Here is a 20899-nt window from a genome sequence, read left to right on the forward strand (position 1 = left end):
AACGCATAGTCAAAGGACTTTAGTCTTCAATGAGTAAACGTATGATCTTTCGATTTTTAGTACGGTTTTAGCATGCATACGAATAAAAGCTTCGTGATTAAAGTTTGTTTAGCGTGTAAATGAATTGGTATTTAGAAATTACAAGCTTACCAAATCTAGTATAGGCCTTACCTATTGTTAATGACGCAGTAAAACGACATGGCGTGCATGGGTTTGGTAAAAGTTTTGATAATAAATTCGGCAGATTTAACTGTATAACATAGCCTTAATGCATGATTAGCTTCCGCATTTAAGCAAAACATTCCATTCACATTTCTGCTTACTCTGTCTTTTTTTGTAATTTTGATTTCAGCAAAACATAAAATTAAATAATCAGCAAATACTGTGTATAATCAGAGGAACAATACACACAGAAACAGGAACCTGGTAAAATGTTTTCCAACTTAAAGTGAAATTACATTAGCATAGAGAATAAAGTGTTTCTTTTATGGTGTAATCTGGTTCAAAAGGTAGCCTACAGGTAGCAGAAAAGCAACAATGTTTGCTGAAATGACGGCGTCATATGCACAGTAGGCTAATAATTAATTAATTAACGTAATTAACAGCAACTGATGCATTTAGGTTATAGCTATGTTAGAACATAGGTTATTGAGACTAGATCGGGATTAGCATGCTAAACTGTTTGTATCAAAACGAACCAAATTGCTTTAATTAGACAAATTAGCCTACATAGGCTAATATGCATAAGGCCTACCGGTATACACAAAATTAGGCATTAAAAAAATTTACAGAAAGAAATATAAGAAACTGGAAATAACAACAATTAAGTTAGTTTAATTTGGTTTAGTTATCGTCTTCATAGTTTCGTCTGCCGTTATATAACAAACTGAGTAGGCTACAGCAAACAAAAATATGATAATGATACAATAATACCAAAATAGGATAATAAAGACGATAAAATGGAACAATGAAAGGAAGCGATAAAGACAGCGTTAATATTTTAGAGTTTAGAATGGTTGTCAACTTTAAAAAGGCACAATGGGCTTCTTTGGAACGCTTGCAGTTTGGTAATGCAGGTTACTGGTTTAAATAGGCTATCTACAGAATTGCAGATAAAACTGTTCATATCTTGAAGTGTTGATCATTTTCACTTTATATTTTCGTAGGGAATGGAAAGTAAATTGCAAAAATTTATTGTACCTTATGCTGCAGTGCTGCTCATTACTTACCGCTTAAAACGAGGGCGGTTTACAAACATGGGTATTCACTTCGCAGCTTACAATTATTATAAGTAAATATTATAAGTAAAATGTATACTTAAGCAACGTTTACACAACAGATCTACTGTGATTGACATTTCTTTGAAAAGATAACGCATAATTGTTTACCTATTCCGTATAATATCTATTCATAGGAACAATAAGATTTCAGCCGGTTTCAGTTGCTGCTATTTAGGCTAATTACATGATATTCACAATCACCAGCACACCTACATAACCATTAAGCGGAAGAGAATAAGCATCATTTTTAGTTTTAACTTTCAGTTAAAAATCTGATGGGAAATAAAACGATGGATATATTTTCGAAATTTTATTCATTTCTAACATTCTAGTGCAGAAAGTGCTTAAGGATTTCGATTAATATACAAAAATGCGCTGGTTGCTTATAGCGCTGTTGAAATTTCTGCTGTTTTCTTGTTGTTATTCTAGATATCCTTGGAATCCTTGTCAAAAAACGTCAACTGTCAACGGAAAAAAATTTATTGCTGTGTTTTCGTCGTCATCGAATCAAAACTACTTTGCCAGAAAGAGTCTTGCTGAAATTACATCTTGGGCTGATCGCAGTTATACTTTTGTCGAATGTGCAGCAAGAGGATTGACTGAAATCCCTCAAAATTTGCCGGAACGTATGGAAGCGCTTGATCTCACTGACAACCTGATAAAACGAGTTAAAGTGAATGATTTTGTTTCTTATCCAAAAGTAAGCCTTTTGAATATGTTCGGAAATTGCGCTTTCAGCAGACGTTCTCCGTCGCTTCCACCATGCAAAGAAGACCTATACATAGAGCCTGGTGCGCTACAACACCTTTTACATTTGAAATGGTTAGGTTTATCAAACAATAACCTTCGTGAATTTCCACAAAAATTACCATCATCAATCATTGGACTGGATATAGCTCTCACTAAATTGGGTGATATAACTCCACAGTTGCGAGACTTGCCTAACTTAGCCATTCTGTCTAGTTCCCAAAATTGCATCGAAAAAGACTGCCCAAGAAACTTTACAATAACAAGGTTACCTTCTCCCCGGTTCAAGTTTCTTGATTTATCATTCAATAATTGGAAACGGATTCCAAGAGACTTTCTTGGAAATAAATTGAAAGCTCTTTTCTTTGGTCTTAATCCTGTGGCTCGACTGACAAAAGATGATTTTTTAAACTCAACAAAACTAGAGCTTTTAGATTTGAGCGGCATGGGTCTTACTATTGAAGAAAGTCTATCAGTTTCTATAGAAAACGGTACGTTTGATTCACTAACTGAACTCAAGTTCCTCAACCTTGCAAGCAACTATATTTGCTTTTTACCGGATGATATATTTAAAAACAACAGAAATCTTGAAAATTTGTATCTAGACCACAATTCTTTAAAACAGGCAATATTCGAAGCTAAATTCTTGCTGAATCTAAACAAATTGCGACATGTTGATCTATCGTTCAATAATATACGTCAAGAAAAAGTAAAACCAAATAACTTCCTCCGGTTGGGTTCAAGTTTTTCTTCTTTGACATCACTGGAAATAGTATTATTTGGTTCTGAACGAAGCCAAATTGCATTAACTGCATATTCTCTACTGTTTCATAGAATTGACATTAAATCATTTACCAGTTTTTCAAATTTAAGTCATCTATCGACGATTGATATTTCATACTGCAAGGTTCGTTATATATACCCCGAAGCATTATCTAAGTTGCGTAGTCTTAACTCTCTCCGAGCGTCAAACAATCAGTTAACGTTCGGTACTGAATCAATTACTACGAAAACGTTTTATAACTTGCCAGAAAAAGTGTTGAAAAATCGATTTGTGTTTACTGTTCGTTTTCAAGAAGTTCAGGATAAAGAAAGATCTTCGAAAACCACCGATCCAGAATGTGACAGCAGCGGTTTATTTGATTTTTCAAGCAACCAAATCTCAACCATTTCCAAGATAAAGGAGCTTTTTTCATCAAAGGCAACAATACTTGATTTTTCAAATAACCAAATCAGCGAGGTACGATCAGATGATTTGAAACAACTGGTGCATTTGCGTTGCATTATCTTGTGCAAAAATCCAGTACAAAAGATAGATTCTCCCTCTTTTAATAACTTATCTAACCTGCGTCAGATTTATTTTAGTAACGAAGGAAATTTTCTCGATTATTCTTTCTTGTGTTACTTGAATCCTTTGGCAGAAATCAAGTTAGTTTGGAAATACGCGAAAGAGAATCTTAATATCGATTTATTAGATTGGCAAATAAAGCACAACTGTTATGTAAGGTCGGTGGTAGCCTTACATATTGAACAAAATGACTTAAAATTATTTTTTTCTTCTGATACAACCCTGTTAAACTTTCTTCCTGACCTCAGAAAACTTAGTCTTATTGATTGCCAAGTCTCCAATATTTTTGAGAATGGATTTGATGGCCTATACCGCCTTGAGAGCTTGGATATGAGCCATAACCAACTGGCAAGGTTTCCATTCAAAGCAATAAAACGTATAACAACTTTGCACAGTTTGAACTTAAACTACAATAATATCTTTGAATTGAGAGAAAATTTGTCATTTCTTCCCAACTTGAAGAAATTTTCTATTGCTCACAATAACGTAAGATTTATCCAACCAGGCTTATTTTCTCATCGAAGGCTCCAGTATCTTGATGTCAGTTACAACAACATATTTCGACTAGACCCAAGCATTTTCGGGAAAGATATTTTGGAATCACTTTTGTATTTAGATCTAAGGGGAAACGATTTAGACTGTTCTTGTTATATATGGGACAGTTTTTATCACTGGTATACTTCTGAAGCGAGTGACCAAACAAAACTTCCTGGATTTTTTCCAAAATGCACGTTGGAGATAGACGAATACTATGGCGGCTGTGTATCGTGCCAATACCCGCTGAATCTGCGTGGGCGTCCGGTGTCTCTTTATGGGTTTAATACTTCGTGCGATTTGCGGCGACAGCTCAAGTATACCCTGGCATTCACAATATTCTTTATAATATTCATTTTCCTTGGCACTGTTACTTACAGTAAATGGTTCAAGAGATTGATATTTCGCAAAGTGAATGAATACTTCAGAGTTGCGTCTTTGGGTCGAAGCGATGTTTCAACAAAAAATCATAATAACAAGAAAGCTTTTGTATTCTTTGACCACAGTAATGATGAACTCGGTGATTGGGTGGATAATAAACTGGTACCTCATATGATTAACGGAAACCCTTCTATTGAACTGTTGTTAGCTGGACGCGACATTGGAGTTGGCAGAGCTACTACCGAAGATCTTCTTCGCCTTGTCACGACCAGTCGCAAAACAATCGTAATACTTTCTGGCAACTTTTGCAACACTTCAATTTGCAGGTAAATGATTGTCTAAAAAGCAATTTTAAACTGTGCAATAGTTTATTAAACAGATTAGAAACTGTTTACTATTAGGCCTATATTTGGCAGGTTTATATTGACCGCACTTCAGGAACTCCAGTATTCTGCTGGAAGAGATCACCTGATTATACTGGAGTGGCATAGTGAAGAAGCAGCTTGCATTCCAGAATCAATTCAACGAACATTCAACCGAAAATTTTACAACTTCCTGAGATTCGACCAAACCATTGATGACGAAGTGATGTTTTTTGAGACTCTACGAACTGCTTTCGCAAGTAGCGTAGAGCTCTCGGGAATTGAAACATTGTAAATCTAATGCTGTGTAGGTGGCTAAGTTATAAGAATCAATGGCGTCTTTATGACGGCGTTGACGGGGGATCAAGGCTGAAATATTTTGACAGCTGAGCCTAAAATTCAAGCTTCACCGGAAATCCGCGGTGCTTTTAAACATCCGAAACTGCTTAAAACGTCTCGAGGCTACATGTATATTTTGTTTTCACATTCATCATTTTGCAGAACTTCATCGTGTACAACTTTTAAACGCCGTATATGCAACGATACCGCATAATTCGTCGCTGAGATTTTTCGCAAGGTTCAATTTTCTTACAAACAAACTTGTACTGTATTGCGTAGGATCCGTAATCATACTCACGTCATAAATTGGATTTTGTAAACTATTTCCTCTTCACCTACCTTGAAAAACATGGCCAGTTTAACTTTGCTATCACAACTCGACTAACCAAGGAACAAACCTGTACAGCGTACATCAACAAATGCTATACGCAATTTGTATTGTTAGAAATATAGTCCATCGAAATTTTTCTCTTTATGCTTGATAATTAAATTAGAACGACAAATGTCTTGCTGTGTTCGATCATTGGTCGAAGTTTTGTTCTTAACTGTCGTTATTGTTTTAGACTTTTAGAGCAACGCTTGCAGCTTTTATAACACTTAAAGTTGCAATGGTTATACAGCCGACAAGAAGAAATGCGATAAATTAATAGACATGAAGACGCGAAAACGACTATATCGGCTAAAAGGCCCCAAAGACTGGGTTCGTGAGGGGTGCCATGGCCTTACGCTACCCTAATACGCGAATGGTATAGGAAGTCTCTCAATATATGGAGTTTTGAAAATGTTTAAGTTTCTTTCTGATTGTGAATATGAAAAAGCGTTTGTTACAGCCGAATTTCAAATTTTTATGTTGCTTTAAACCGAATAGTAATTGTTATGTACGTGCTTACGAAAAAATCAAATGAAAATGCAATGGAGCCAGATATAATCTTATAAACAAAATTCTCATACAAGAGCTCGTTAATTTAGCTCAAACAGCATTACTTAGAAAAACATAGCATGAATTATAGTTTGCATATCATGTGCTTGTGACCTAAAAGACTTTCAAGAAGAAATTGCTCTGTCAAAACATAAGCTATATAACAATAACTATATAGAGTTGATGTTGTCTGGACCGTATTAATCAAATTTTAAAGTAAAATAACAAACAAAGACTAGCTATAATAGCTTACCGACAACCTCCCCACCTCAGAAATCTCCTGACGTCGAGCAAATTACCCGACACATCTGAAGAATTGGGAACATTCCCCTGCCAACACACCAGATGTCAACTGTGTCCGTACATCCACACAACTGACCGAGTAGTCGGCCAAAATGGATTTACGCATCGCATCAATGGAAGATTTCAATGCAACAGCACTAACGTCATTTATGCCATCTGCTGTCAGCGTTGCCCCAAGGCAATTTATGTGGGAGAAACAGGATCGACCTTGAGGAAACTATTCACGGGTCACAGAAGTGATATTCGTCATGAACACAACCATAAACCAGTAGCTGAAAATTTCAACTCACCGAGCCATAACATCAACGACTGATTATTAATTTCTACTAACTGCCTTGATCGCAGAATTACGGAACAGCGCACCATTCACTTCTTTAATTGTATTAATGACGGCCTTAACAGAGATGCCGGTTTTATGGGACTTTATAAATAAATATTCATTATTTGACTTTAATACGTCTTTATTCTCGTTTTCCTTTCATTTACCGATTTATTTTATTTTATGTTGCTGCGCCATTAAGTATTTTGTGATTGCTTGGATGCATGTAGATATTACGTCACGATTGCGATTATTGTTTCCAAGCAGACCTTTACTTAGCAATTTTGAAATATTTTTTGCCATTTCACAGTACACCTGAAGAAGCAAGCTTATGTTTGCGAAAGCTCGTGTCGAAAAATATAAAGTTAACCTTAGCAGTGCCAAACTATATCCTGTTTCTTATTTTACTTAATAACTAAGTTATATAACAAGACAATGTTGCAAGATTGCTACCTAAAGAAGATCGAACTGGCTTAATTTGAAATAAAAAGGGAAGAGATTTACCCTGCGAGACATTGTGTCAGAAGACAGCTTTTAACATTCATTGTCAACTATATCGACTTATAAAGGCATTTGATAAAATAAAATGGGTATTTTTATTTCCATATTTAGAAAAATAATGTAAAACGGATACGCACAACCAACAAGATATTTTTTAATGATATAAAAATCACTTTATTAAATAATGCTATCTTGCATATATATAAAAACGCTCTGGATCTGTTGAAAAATTTCCCATTGCATCTGGTCTGCAGCAACGTTGCATGCGCTTTCATCTATATTCTCTTTCTTTTGGTGGTAAATGTTGTTTAAGCAAAATCAGCTTTTATTTCCCACTTGTAATCGTTTGAATTTGTCAGTTCACACATACCATCAGCAACTTGTCAGTTACCGAACAGTATATAATAACATGGTGCTATTTGTAAACAGCAGGCTGCTGTATAAGAGTAACATCTGTTCTTCTGATCACAACCCTGTCTCTCTAAGTTAGGGGTGGCCAACCCGTGGCCCGCGGGAAGGGTACTGAGTGTGGTATTTTGGTGTGAGGGTTTTAATTAAAAATTAGCAGTAAACACTCAAGTGGCCCGCGCAATGATTCGTAAATCGCATGAGACCTTTGGCCAAAAAGGTAGGACACCCCTGCTCTTAGTCATCCATAGTAGGGTGTTATACCGATGTCACCAATTGCAGGCTGCTTCTCAAAAATAGCAGGCTACAATTGGTGACATCACAAGAAAAATTTAGCATGTACTCAGTTAAAACTGCTATTGAAATCCAAGGTCCACCCACCGTGATCTCTGCACCAACTTTAGACTTAATCATTAACTAAAAGGACGTGTTGGGTCTATGCCAGCTTGATTTAAGTTTACCGTCCCATCATGTCATGTTTGCTTTCCTTCTATAATCTATTACAGCAAGATTAATCACAACTGCAAAATAAACATTACTGATATAGAGAGCTAAGGCGTTCATGTTGCTACATAATGTGGCGCGGCATTTTGCCTACTTGCTATATACTTTCAAGTTGCTTTCTAAACGGTAAAAAAGTCGCATGATGGTCAGCATCTGTTGAGGACAAAATATCAACAACAAGTAAACCACAGTATTCGGAAGAAATACACAACAAAAAGTTAGGAAGAAATAGGTTGCAGCTTCTCAGTAAGCAAATGTAGGCAATAGTAGAAGACTTGGCTTTAATTTTATCTGAACACTGAACAGGCTACAAGTAAACAATAGGATCGCTGACATCGAATAATTTTTAGTTTGGTACACGATACACTGAGAATATCTTGGTTTACTTGTCTGAAAAACTGTTATTCGTCGATGGTAAACTTGATACAGTTCACTAGCACAAAATTTAAAAGTTTTATTAACTCAACTATAAACTAATTGGCTTATATTAAGGCAATCTTATCTGGATAAACCGTTTATATGCAGACAATTTAACTTTACTTGTTGCAGGGATTTTAATTTCGTTTAACACACCAAATCACTTCAAGAATCGTTGGCTAAGCAAAAACTTGCGCAAAATAAGCCTATACTGTATCATTGGCGAGCACCTCAGGTGTATTTGTACTTGTTTTGTACGACTACTCAGATTTCTAAAACGTTGATCTTTTATGACGGTTTCTACCGAATTTCGAACTTGGTTGCAAACTCTGTAGTCTATAAACAATACAATTTGCCTTTAGTCGTTACCGCAGAATGTATAAAGTAGACTGTTTTTATTACAGTTGTAAAACAAGTATATTAACTAAATACTTAATTTGGTAATTATGGCTGAGTGTCCTACCGTTAAAACAACGTGCGGATTGGTCAAGGGAAAAGTGTCCAAAGCAGTGGACAAAACCGCAGAAATTGTGTACCAATTTTTGGGCATACGTTATGGTCAGGCTCCCACAGGAAAACTCCGGTTTTGCAATCCGCTAAAGTAAGTTAAAGTTTCCAAAACTCGATGTGAAAATATTTTCCATGTATCTTGGCGGAAATGTCGTGTTTATCGAACTGTCTTTTTAACACCGACTTGTCCTCCCTTTTAGAGCAAAACCGTGGGAAGGCACTTTTCAGGCAGTTCATACTTTCAAAAACTGCCCGCAGATTCACGAAGTGAGTCTTATGTGCGACGAAATGTTACCTTCTAAAAATGAACTGAACTTTGATCCAATTGCACGCGAGGAAGATTGTCTTAAGCTGAATATTTTCACACCGGAATGCGATGACAAGGCAAAATTACCGGTAAGCGATTTGCAAAGAACTTTTGACGTTATGAGGCGACGCTGAACCATGAAGCTTAAGAGAATCAAGCAATATGCATATCAATGTCGTGAAATAATCTTACATTTCGGAGAATATCACCTAAAATTTCTAAATAATGGAATTAAACTACCGTGGAAATTAACAGGTGATGGTCTATTTCACTGGTGGACACTATCAGCGGCTTGCTGGTGGCAGAACAAGTGGCTCAGCTCTGGCTGGAATGAATAACGTCGTCAATGTGGTGCTTAACCATCGGGTCAACGCTTTTGGTTTCTTGTCGCTCGGAAAAAATTCTTGCTGTCCAGGAAATCTAGGCCTTCGAGATGCTATCTTGGCTCTGGAGTACGTCATGAAACAATACTTTTTGTGTAATAATCAAACGGTTGTTGCAAATGTCGTTTTTATGCAAACTTTACAAATGTCTGTGCTCGTAGGCCAACATCAGGAGAGTATAGGTTAAGTTTTAATAATTGTCAAAATGAACTCAACTTCATCAGTATACATGCTGGGTTAATCGTTTCTAGTTAATACTTAATTTAATGATTTTAAATTTTTTCCCTTAACGTTGTTGTTTTATTTATGAAATACAGTACAGTAAAAATAAATTGTCCTACAGACTACAGTATGTACAACTTCTATAACAGCAAACTGAATGTTTATCCAGATGGATTCGTAACAACGCAAAAGCCTTTGGCGGGGACCCTGACAACGTAACCCTTTTTGGAGAAAGTTCAGGGTCTGGAATGATTCATCTGCTCATGATGTCGCCTTTATCACGTGGTTTGTTCCACAAAGCAATATTGATGAGTGGAACCGTCCTAAGTTCTTGTAAGGTTCCAGTTAAATCTTGTTAATTTCGCATTTGTAGGCATAATTTGCACCCTTGTATGTCAACAATTTTCTTACTATACGGCGATGACCGCTGTGTCAATGACGTGGTAACTTTCTTCTATAGTTCTATTTTCTGATGATCTTGCTGTTGTGCGCGATCTCTTCTTGAAGCAGTTTGGTTTGGATGCCAAAACTATGGAGGATGGTGATATTTTAGAAAAGCTTCAATCCCTATCCGTGGAACAAATATTGGAAGCTCAAAAAGGCTTTACGGTATTATCCCTTATCGTGGCCTTGTTTAATGCACATTGGTTTAAATTATTATTTATTTGTTTATAAAACAATTGTTAATCCACAGTTAATTAAATCAGTATCATCATAAATCAGGCAAGCAACTCGTCTTGAAAACATAATAGCCATAAAGCGTAAGCCTATAGTCTAAACATATAATTCCAATCCACAACAATTATGGAATGTTTACTTTTAATTCTAGACCTCTACCACTGTTGCCTATACTTCTCATAATATTTTCTATTTTGCAGAGCTTTACTTCCTTTTTGCCTTGCGTGGATGGTCACGTGATTACCGATACGCCTGCTCAACTCATAAAGGCCGGACAAGTGAGCCCGGTGCCGCTTTTAATTGGGTGCACAAATAGCGATGGGACCGGTTTGTTGTCGATGTTAAATTTTTCTGATTATGAAAAGGGATTGAGCGAAGAAGTTGTGAAAGCGACCTTTAAGGCCACCTATCTACACATGTACAAGGTAAACTGCAACAGAGAGGATGAGTTGACTATAATGGCGTCGCCACACAGCAATGCAGACGCAAATCAAAATCACAGAAGTTTGGTTTATAGTTTAATTATGCCTTAGTATTCCATAAATTTGAAAAAATTTTACCAGTAAGTTTTAGTTAAAAATCTTATTTCCTAACTTGGATCTTAATTCCGGCTTTGGTTTTAAAGTTTGTATTAGGCAGGACTACCAAACAAGTGTGAGTTGTGACATTTAGTGAATGCAAATAAGCTATAGTAAAAGACTGAACCGTTACATGCGGCGATACGAATTAAACAAATAGACTTCAACGACAGGCTTTTATGTTTGGAGAATGAGTGTGGAAAAAGTTAATTTAAGCTGTTTTTAGGTTTCAATTGAAGTTAGACTCAGATTAAAAAGTTAATTAAGGTCAAGTATGGTTTATGACACATGTTAGGTTATAACAAGAAATATAGAAAAAATGGCTTCTAATACGCATGACTTTTTCCAATGAAATAGTGAAATTTTTTAATCAAAGTCAATATTGTAAAACGTAATGAATTAAAACTGCCTTAAAGCCAAAGGAATTAAGCCCTACGGGATGGATGATGAAACAGAATTGCTTAATTATCGGAGGTGGACAGTCGGTACTTTGAAAGGTACCGGTACTGTGCAAAAAATGTACCGACGGTTCCGATATTCGGTACTATTTTAAAAAAGTAGTTCGGTACTTCGTCGGTACTCGGTACCGGTACTTTTTGTGTAAAAGATTCTATTGCAAATGCAATGTTTGCCACTATTACGCCCCCGGTAAAGGTTACTTCAAGTCAAAACATATGTGACGTTAATCGCTTGCAATTTTACTTGACATTTCTAGATTAAAAAAGATCAAAAGATGTTAAAATTAATATTAATAGATTAATTAACATGTATTTTTGAAAACATATTTGTTAAAATTTTGAAATTATTACGTGAAAAGCACTGAGTACCGGGACAGACTGACATTTTTTGAAAAAAGTAATTCGGTACAGAGATTCGGTACTTTTTTCAGAAGTACCGGTCTAGGAATTGAAAAAGTACCGCGATACAGTAATTCGGTACTATGGTACCACGGTACTGACCACCTATGCTTATTATTCCATTAAAACGTATTTTGTATCGCATTTACTCATGAATACGAAATTACAAGTTGTTGTTAGCTTTAACACATGCATATCTCAGTTTGCCACCTGCTACGGTACGATTTTACAGTACTGTATAAGCGGGGAAGTATTAAAGTTATTGAACTTTAATAAATCGTTTCACGATTTTCGCGACACGATTAACTTACCGTAGACACCAATAATTCACTGCGTAATTGCTTGTGGCCTTCGTTTTTTCGACATCTCGTCACCAAGCATAATTCTGTATGGTGCGTTTGCGAGTGTTGTGTTCCATAAACAACTGTTTGTTTAAAAAACCAGTCATTTATGGAAAACCGTACAAAAAGTTAAGCTCAAATATTTTATAGGCAGTTTGGTTTTCAAAATTTTATTTTTTAATAACGTATATTTCTATAGACGGCCATCTAATGACGTAATTACCTACCTGATGTACATGTTGTAATCTGCTTTTAACAAGAGATGTTGGATATTTAAAGGACGGCGACGCAGAGGATGCATACCAAACCGCAAGTAAATTTTACCGAATAGATGAAAACAGCAATGATCCTTTGCGATATAGTGAGTTTCAAGGAAATATGGTTACTGATACAATTTTTCTGGTTCCATCCATCGCTGCCGCCTCTGCCCATGTTGGTAAGATTATAAGTCGGTGCCGTAAATTTCATGGTAACATAGGCTTACTCGCTATAGCGATAAGCTGCTCTGCTTGTGTGTATAAGTGAAGCAAAAAATTAGTTTCATAATGTTTATAAACGGACATTTTTGTAGCCATGGGACAGCCTACCTACTTCTATGAGATGACACAGCAACTGGAATTTAGCCACTCAGAAACGAACGGACCAGAAGTTCGTAAAAAGCCAGAGTTTGTCCGATGTGACCACGCTGACGATCTTTTCTTTGTGCTTGGAGTTCCATTCATTGAGGGGAAACTTTCCCTTGGTGCTCATTTCACAGATGACGAAGTTGAGCTAAGCCGTCACGTGATGCGATATTTTACAAACTTCGCCAAAAGCGGGTGAGTTTCCGTTCACCTATACAATAAAATATAGGTATATAGGTACACCTGTAGATAGGAACGTAATGTAATTATTGGGAAAGTATAGTATACCGTATCAACAAAACTTTGATTAAAGTATAACATAAGTTCGACGGTAGGTTACTTTAAGAATCCAGCCTAAAGTTGGTCACCGTCTCGTCTTATATAGTTATTTATTTTAATGTGTTTATTTCTAGTTCAAGTAAATTGGGCTACCTGGTAAACCATTTGCTACAAGTGGTAAAAGTCATGGTTTAAAATAAGTGCATATTACAGTTTGTAATTGATGTTATATATAAAATATGACATATTATAATTAAATTCATGTTAATTTGGATAAATTTAAACAAAATAAAATGAATCCATTTACAACAAACTTAAAATGATAATAAGACATACAAAGAAATGTAATAGTTTAGAGAAATTATACTACCTAAAACAAATTCAATTAAATTTATGCAAATTGAAAATAAAATTATACAAAATTAAGAAGTTTTAAACAAAGTTTAAAAAATATAAAAACAAAGAACTTCTAAAATGACTTATAAAAAACAAATAATTTCTATAAAAATTAAACTACGTTTTTAAACAACAATATACTGTAAATTCATATGAATGTAGGTAAATTTAAATAGGTTTACCCGAGTTGAAATCAGTTCGAAACATTTTTAAAAATGCAAACGTATAAGTTTAAGTATACAAACGTATAAGTTTAAGTATACAAACGTATAAGTTTATATTTAAATTACATTAGAGTTGTACAAACTGGGATTGCGTCAATTAATTGGCAAATAATCCTTAATCCAATCTTTAGCCTTAATTATGCTGCTTCGGCGTGAGAAGGTTGAGAGTCTGCATGCCGTTAACGCTAATTACACGTTTATCAACCAATCAATTATTGTTTATTTGAGCTTTCTAACTGAACTGTAATTCGATTATTATCAACCTTAATTTTTTTTTTTTTATAGATTAATTGAAATTTATTTAAGTTTATTTTAAACGTTTATAATACGATCAAATGTTTTGTATTTTTTATAATTTTTTAATTAACATGATTTTTTTAACTATGTACAGTATGATTGTACTTGAATTTGTATGAATTTATAACAAGTTCAACGCATTTCCATGCTTTTATATGGATTTATTTGAGTTTCTATTATTTTTTGAAATTTATATGAATTTAGTTCAATTCGTAGAAATTTACTTAAATTTATACAAATTTTATGAATTTATTTAAAATCACTGTAAATGAGTTAACAAGTAAACCACTTAAATTGCAAACAAACAAGCGATGAAGTGACCAACAAACCAGTGAACAACTTTAAATGCACATAACTAACTGAATAATTAACCGTGAAAGTGGAACTTTTAACCAACATCACGGTTTGAATAAGTAACTGAACAGATAGATCACCATACGTTACCAGTAACCAACGTCACCTATAAATAGGTAACCGAATAAGCAATCAGAAAATCGGTAACTAGCCTATATTTAAATTTGGAATAAGTTACTGAAGATGTAACCAGGAAACCGCTAACCAACTTCACACCGGTCTTATCAACACAATTTTGAAAAGGAATAATCGCTTTGTATATTAAAAGGAAATAGGACAAAAATTGACTATTGTGTCCACTTTAGTTACGCAGCTATTGTTTTTAGCAACCCGAACAAACCAGTAAACGTGGAAGTGGAGTGGCCCGCTTACACCGCAGATGCCTATCGTCAGCATATGGTGTTACAAATACCACTTGAAACCGACAAAAACCTTGGCCTAGAGAAAGCTGCGTTTTACCAGAAACAGATGGAACATGCCAAGGCCCACAACAAAAATGTACAATGAATTTGTTACCGAAGCAGAAGGCAATTTTTGTTTAGCTTGATCAGCTGTGCAATAGCTAATTCTTTACTAGCTTACCATCTATGCAATACTAAACGCGTAAATTTTTGAATTGTATGTTTTCGATTCATTCTTTAATTTAGTTAATAAAACATCACTTACAGGCAAGTTTTGGGACAGAAATGAGATTTCCTCAGCGGTTTCTAAACTTTACGACAGCAGAAAATTGAACACAAAAGTTGGTAAGGTCTTTATTACCACCGCTATTACTGCAGAATGACCTAGCTCTAGCTAGCACATCTATTGACACGTTTGTGACCGATCGGGTTTTGAATACGCGATGGTGAGGCTTTATCCGACTCACAGTAAAGTTACGTGTTCTTCTCGAGTAGCACAACTATAACTTACTTCTTTACAGAAGAATATTGGCCATCACGAGAAAACTGATAAAACTTTATTTGCAAACTGATAATCATAACATGAATTAAGGTTCTAAACAAATTTGAAAACGCAAGTGTATATAAAGAAAAGTAGGCTAATCAACAAAGGTGGAGGAAAAATTTTATTGAAACCAAGGTAGCTGTAGGTTAGATTGTTATGTTATACCATTTACGTTGCAACTGTGAAAAATAAGTTTAAACGCAGATTTTTTTCCGGTGAAATAGTGGCAACCTTTCGTACTGAATCGTTTTTTTAAAAGGGGACTTCTTGTTTTTAAACTGAACAATCTCCTTAATTTTGAACATCGACCTAGATTAATCGTCTTATCATCACTAATCTCCATATCTGGCAGTGTATTTAACGATTTTAACTTTACTCAGTGTACTACCAGATATTTTCATTCGATTTTTGTCATATGTGGGAGTATCGTGAATCAATTTAAACTCCGTTGCATAGTTCTGCAAAAATTCCAATTCAGTAGGATTTAGCATCAAAAAGCACACAACAATATGAAACTTTGCAACGCAATTTTGTAATTGCACTAGTTATTAAAATGCAAGAAAGAAATTATAAAACATTATATAAAATAAAACTTATATGATACATGCAAAACAATTAATAAAGAACAATTAAAATATATTTGATCTTGTGGTTCTAAAATAAATATTAAAATGATTCAGAATCATACTTTGAAAAAAAATGAAGCATATTGTAAAACGTAGGAAGTAAAACACAATAACATTTATAAGGATTGCACATTGTTTCTTCAGCCATGAAATACAAATTGTAAAAATTTTACTTCCTTAAATTATAAAAAGATAAAGAAATTAAAGTCAGAATTGCAGTAACACAGACATCCATTGATCCACATAACTCACAAGTTCGGTAAGACTTTAGTGTAGAGATTATAATTTTCAACACCAAAATCTATGCCCTTGCTTAGAGGTATATCAAGAACAAGATGTGGCCGACTTCTGCTATTATATGCAGGCCATTCAAACTCATGAGGGTCACCTATGTTAGGATTTCTAAAAACAGAAAACAAGCCTTATCACGAACCCCTTATTAAAAGCTATGTCATTGGTTGCTTAAAAATTTCTCACAGTGGACTCTGCAGAAGGTCATTTGGGTGTCTCAAGGGCTCCATTACACCCATAACTTTGAGAAAAGCTGGTCTAATAAACTAATGCCTAAGCATAACATAAAAGTTGATTGGTAAATTAAAAGTTTACCCTGTTTTTGCAAAGTTAGTGATGTAAGTCATCATCAAGCGACTTAAATTTGCCTCATCTTGACTAAAATGGAACCCATCATTAATGGAATCAGGTAGAAAGGGAAGGCCCCAGTTAAAGAAGACATCATCAACATGATCTGCTCCGACATAAGATGGTTTTTGGCCTTCTTTAGGTCCATAATCATCGTGGTGACTATGACGAGGTTGGTGTGTCATGTGGTAAAAATATGTTGAAGCTCCAGATTCTAACAGAAAGAAACAGAAAGATTGAGCATAAACTGGGAGGGCCAACGAGACAAACCGCAAACTAGAATTGTCATAGTTATTTAATCAACCTAGCATTCTTGCTTCAGCTAAAGAGATTTTGAAGGCAGAATTCAAATACAGTTGAAGCTTGTGAACTCAAAGAGGAAAACTAATGAGCTTCCACTGTATGTTGTAAAACAAAGCATAGCTTCTTAAATTCTAGATGCAAAAATAAGTACAAAGTTGCACTGTAAAAGATTACTCACACACAACTGTGGTGTATACAGCCACCAGGGCAAACTTTATGCGATTTTTTTCTTGTTATATTTTTAAGTTACATCCAGTAATTAAAACGTCATTTTGGTACAGTATCTGCACATTCCTTGTGCATTTTGTTTTCCAAATTTAAATGCAATATGACGTATTATTTTACAAAAACAAAGCTGAACAAAGATGCTTTTTATTTTGGTTATTTTGGTTTTCTTTTTATTCATTCCGCTATCAAGCCTCTTTATAGCCTAAGCCGCCATTAAGTCAGGGATAAATTTGTCCTTCTACTGAATGCCCGATGATAGTTTTTTTGGGTAAAACGGCGGTTTATCTCGTATCAAACCTCAAAACTTTACAGCGGTGACTCTCGTAAATCCAGTTTAACGATTCATAAGTTTTTGCAACTATTTCACTTTTTTTTTTAAGATAATCGTTTCAACACGCTCTACCAGTAACTAATCAGTCATTCTAATTCTAAAAAACAAGGTTACGGGAATATCTTCAAACCTCAGACATATTACCATAAAATCTACAAAAGGAGGATAACAAATACAATCAATTAACCAATTACAATTGAATTAACCATTAAAAAAATTACATACCAGCATGTTTGTCTGCGACATGAATAATAGAAGTTACAAAAGTGGCATCTGCCATGACACCAGCTACGCCTTTGCTATAGTACATTTTATCTTTCAAGTTTGAGCCTTTGTTGTATTGCTTCAAGAGAATTGGCAGAGCTTTCTTTGAATCTATGGACTTTAAGGTATGAATTAGCTTTATGCACCAAAATGCAAGAATAATTTAACGGTAATAATAATAACGGTTTATTAAAAGAAAATTACAGTGTCAGTGAATTTCATTTGGTTATACCTTTTTGACGTATGTATACTTTTAATTTTTATAATTAATTAAGCATAAAAACACAATATAATTTTTGAAATAATGCTTGTTTACTGAATAAAGAAAAGTATTCTTACCCTATTATACCACTTCAAAAATATAGAAGCATAGAATTTGTACTCTTTTTCTGTTAAACCAGAAAGGTAATTGGAAATTGCTGAGTTCATGACCCAGCCACCTTCACTATTGTTACAACCAAGCATATACGGCATTTTGAGGAAGCGACCATCCGACAAGAGTGTCGCTGGAGTATCAACCAAGAAATTCCCATCTACTGTCGGATACCACGTATACCCATGCACCTAAATTTGTTATTAAAGGTTTACGTAAGACCTGAGACGATTATGCATAGGGTCTTTTTATCATACCAAAATGGAATTTCTCTGACATGTTATCAAAAAAGCACATGATACTACAATCACATATGGATAGCAGTGTAACTATATACCATTAGTTTAGATATACCATAAACCACTACAAATACGCATGTAACATGTTTGTGTCTTATAATTTTAATGTCCAAATTATGTAATTTTATAAGTTTAACGATTAGAAAAGTTAAAAACATCGAGCAATTGCTTTTCTCTTGTACTTGCAAGTAGTAGTAAGCATGGGTATCTAACTTATTTCCTACACTGGAATAACCCAAATAAATAATCTTAACTAAAACAATTTGCAAATTCTTCAAGTGCATAGATTTAATACTACTAGCGAAACCAGAATTTATCGACCCGCATCTATTTTTAACCAGATATCTTTTGCATGGCAAAATTATTCCGGTGTAGATATATTGCTGGGTTTCTGTAAGTGTTACAAACCAATTGAAGTTCTAAATTGGCATCATAAATTTGCTGGGTTGAAAAAGACTGTAACTTTTCCAGAATTTTTTTCGGCAAAATTTCCTTAACGTCCAAAATTTCCAGAAATTTCTTGTAAGCTCTAGTCTGATCCTTGATAAATGCTCCTTAAGAAAGCATTTTTTTCATAAGCTGGAGCAACTTCAATGCAATTATAAATATTTAAGTTCAAAAATTACTAAGTAATTTTAGCCAATTGGCATGAACAATTAATAAGCAGTCTACAAGTGGAGAGTAATATTTCAAAAAGTAAAGAAAATTAATCACATCTATCAGTAGAAATAACGTACTTGGCATTACAGCTGTTCCACCAAAGCTTAGCCAATTGGCATGAACAATTAATAAGCAGTCTACATAGTGCAGTGTAATATTTCAGAAAGTAAAGAAAATTAATCACATCTATCAGTAGAAATAGCGTACTTGGCATTACAGCTGTTCCACTAAAGCTGACGGCTTTATGGAAGTAACCTTGAGATAAAGGTGACATCATATGCATATTAACAGATATACCGCCAGCGCTTTCCCCAAATATGGTCACATTGTCCTTATCACCACCAAAACTTCCAATATTTTCTCTAACCCACCTAAATCATGTAAATTGCAGGAATCAGGAAAGTTTGGAATGGAAAGAAAGAATGGAGTGTCAGTGACATCAAACACATACATCACATTCCATATGTAATACAAAATTTAGCTTGATAGTAATTTCTTACTTAAGAGCTGCCAACTGATCAAGTAAACCTAAGTTCCCATTACATCCTGTGCCATCTTCCATTGATATGAAGCCAAAAGTATTTACACGATAATTTGGTACAACCACAATAACATCATTCATTCCAGCAAGGGCTGTACCATTATAATACGATGAAGGACCAATTTGAAATGCACCACCATAAAACCACACCATTACCTTCAAAAAGTTTATACACTATAAAGAAGCATATAATTGTTACATATATGTTGTAAATAGGTAAACATTTACTTTACCATACATTTAGTTTATCTCTGGAAATTGAACAATGCATGCTTTTGGCTAGAAGTTACCTTCATAATGCCTTAACTTTTTGGGTCTAGTACAGATGTGCACAACCAAATAACACACAATTTCGGAAGCAGGGATCTAGTTTAAAAATACATCACATGGCTAAATGCTTCTGCACTAAACCCAACTTTTGCTGTACAAAAGATCGCATAGCATTCTACCTTCCAAAAATATGTACCTACTGGAATTTTTGTAGAATTTTGTACATCAGGTACAAATAAATTCAAGTATAAACAATCCTCAGAACATTGGTCAATGAAAAAACTCCTCTTTTGTGGGCAAAATTTAGAATACACATCGACTCCTTCCATAATTTGCATTGGAATTTTGGTTTGCTTGGTGTTGCATAGAACACCATTCCATGGCAAAGCCCTGCGCAACAATTCAGTTAAATTTTATTAGCAAAGTAACCGGCATTAGCTTATTCTGCTGTTACTAGGCAATAGTATAGGACTATAGGGTACCAGTATCAAAACTCAACAGAACTATCATACTATACCACAGTTGTACTTAGAAACTATTGGCAAAACATTTATTTACTTCTCTGGCGGTAAGAAGCGCAACTTTTCGACCGGTGGTTGGGCAAATGGTATTTCAATATAATGAAACACTGGCTTTGCCCTTGGGTGACTAGCTTGAGAAATCAACCCGCTCCTTACTTTACCATAGTTCACAAGAGACACGACTTTATTGGATGTGCCCATCCTGATTTGAATCTAAATTTTGACGAAGAGAAAATAGAACCGGCTAATGAAAATCAAACAAAAATTGTTGAGAACCTTATCCTCCCCAGGCAAACTTCTTAGGCTTGCAACCTGCAAGATATTGTTACAACTTGCAATCTCCTCCAGAGTGTGGGATGGGGAATTTCCCTAAACAAAACCTTTTTGACAAGTCAGGGAATGGAAAATTTGGTGTAGAAGATTTCATTTACTATGTAATACAAAGCATGGAATGGAACATTTTTAAGTATGGATTGGAAGATTCGGCC

At 34.8% G+C, this 20899-nt stretch overlaps 3 protein-coding genes across 5 annotated transcripts; 2 read left to right on the forward strand and 1 right to left on the reverse strand.

The window, feature by feature from the left end:
• Positions 1-1151: 1151 nt before the first annotated feature.
• Positions 1152-5498, forward strand: LOC143462856 (toll-like receptor 8). Its single transcript, XM_076961157.1, has 2 exons — positions 1152-4616; positions 4707-5498. Exons 1-2 carry the CDS (start codon positions 1651-1653, stop codon positions 4945-4947), a joined length of 3207 nt encoding a protein of 1068 aa, XP_076817272.1. The 5' UTR covers positions 1152-1650; the 3' UTR covers positions 4948-5498.
• Positions 5499-8770: 3272 nt separating this feature from the next.
• On the forward strand, positions 8771-15077 carry LOC143463519 (fatty acyl-CoA hydrolase precursor, medium chain-like). Its single transcript, XM_076962024.1, has 9 exons — positions 8771-8963; positions 9073-9268; positions 9435-9631; positions 9954-10117; positions 10245-10393; positions 10663-10887; positions 12518-12674; positions 12810-13056; positions 14738-15077. Exons 1-9 carry the CDS (start codon positions 8809-8811, stop codon positions 14916-14918), a joined length of 1671 nt encoding a protein of 556 aa, XP_076818139.1. The 5' UTR covers positions 8771-8808; the 3' UTR covers positions 14919-15077.
• A 727-nt stretch (positions 15078-15804) lies between these two features.
• LOC143462057 (carboxylesterase 4A-like) lies at positions 15805-20742 on the reverse strand. Of its 3 annotated transcripts, none has more exons than XM_076960074.1 (9): positions 20449-20742; positions 20091-20280; positions 19580-19776; positions 19287-19450; positions 18828-18973; positions 18087-18311; positions 17709-17865; positions 16589-16835; positions 15805-16384 (listed from the first exon to the last, which is right to left on the reverse strand). In XM_076960074.1, exons 1-9 carry the CDS (start codon positions 20610-20612, stop codon positions 16231-16233), a joined length of 1644 nt encoding a protein of 547 aa, XP_076816189.1. In that variant the 5' UTR covers positions 20613-20742; the 3' UTR covers positions 15805-16230. The 3 variants fall into 3 exon arrangements, with proteins under 3 accessions (XP_076816189.1, XP_076816190.1, XP_076816191.1); XM_076960075.1 differs by lacking the exon at positions 20449-20742 and adding an exon at positions 19911-19986 and having other exon boundaries at positions 20091-20213; XM_076960076.1 differs by lacking the exon at positions 20449-20742 and having other exon boundaries at positions 20087-20219.
• Positions 20743-20899: the final 157 nt, after the last annotated feature.

Source organism: Clavelina lepadiformis, chromosome 6, assembly GCF_947623445.1.
Source record: "Clavelina lepadiformis chromosome 6, kaClaLepa1.1, whole genome shotgun sequence".
NCBI classification, from domain to species: domain Eukaryota; kingdom Metazoa; phylum Chordata; class Ascidiacea; order Aplousobranchia; family Clavelinidae; genus Clavelina; species Clavelina lepadiformis.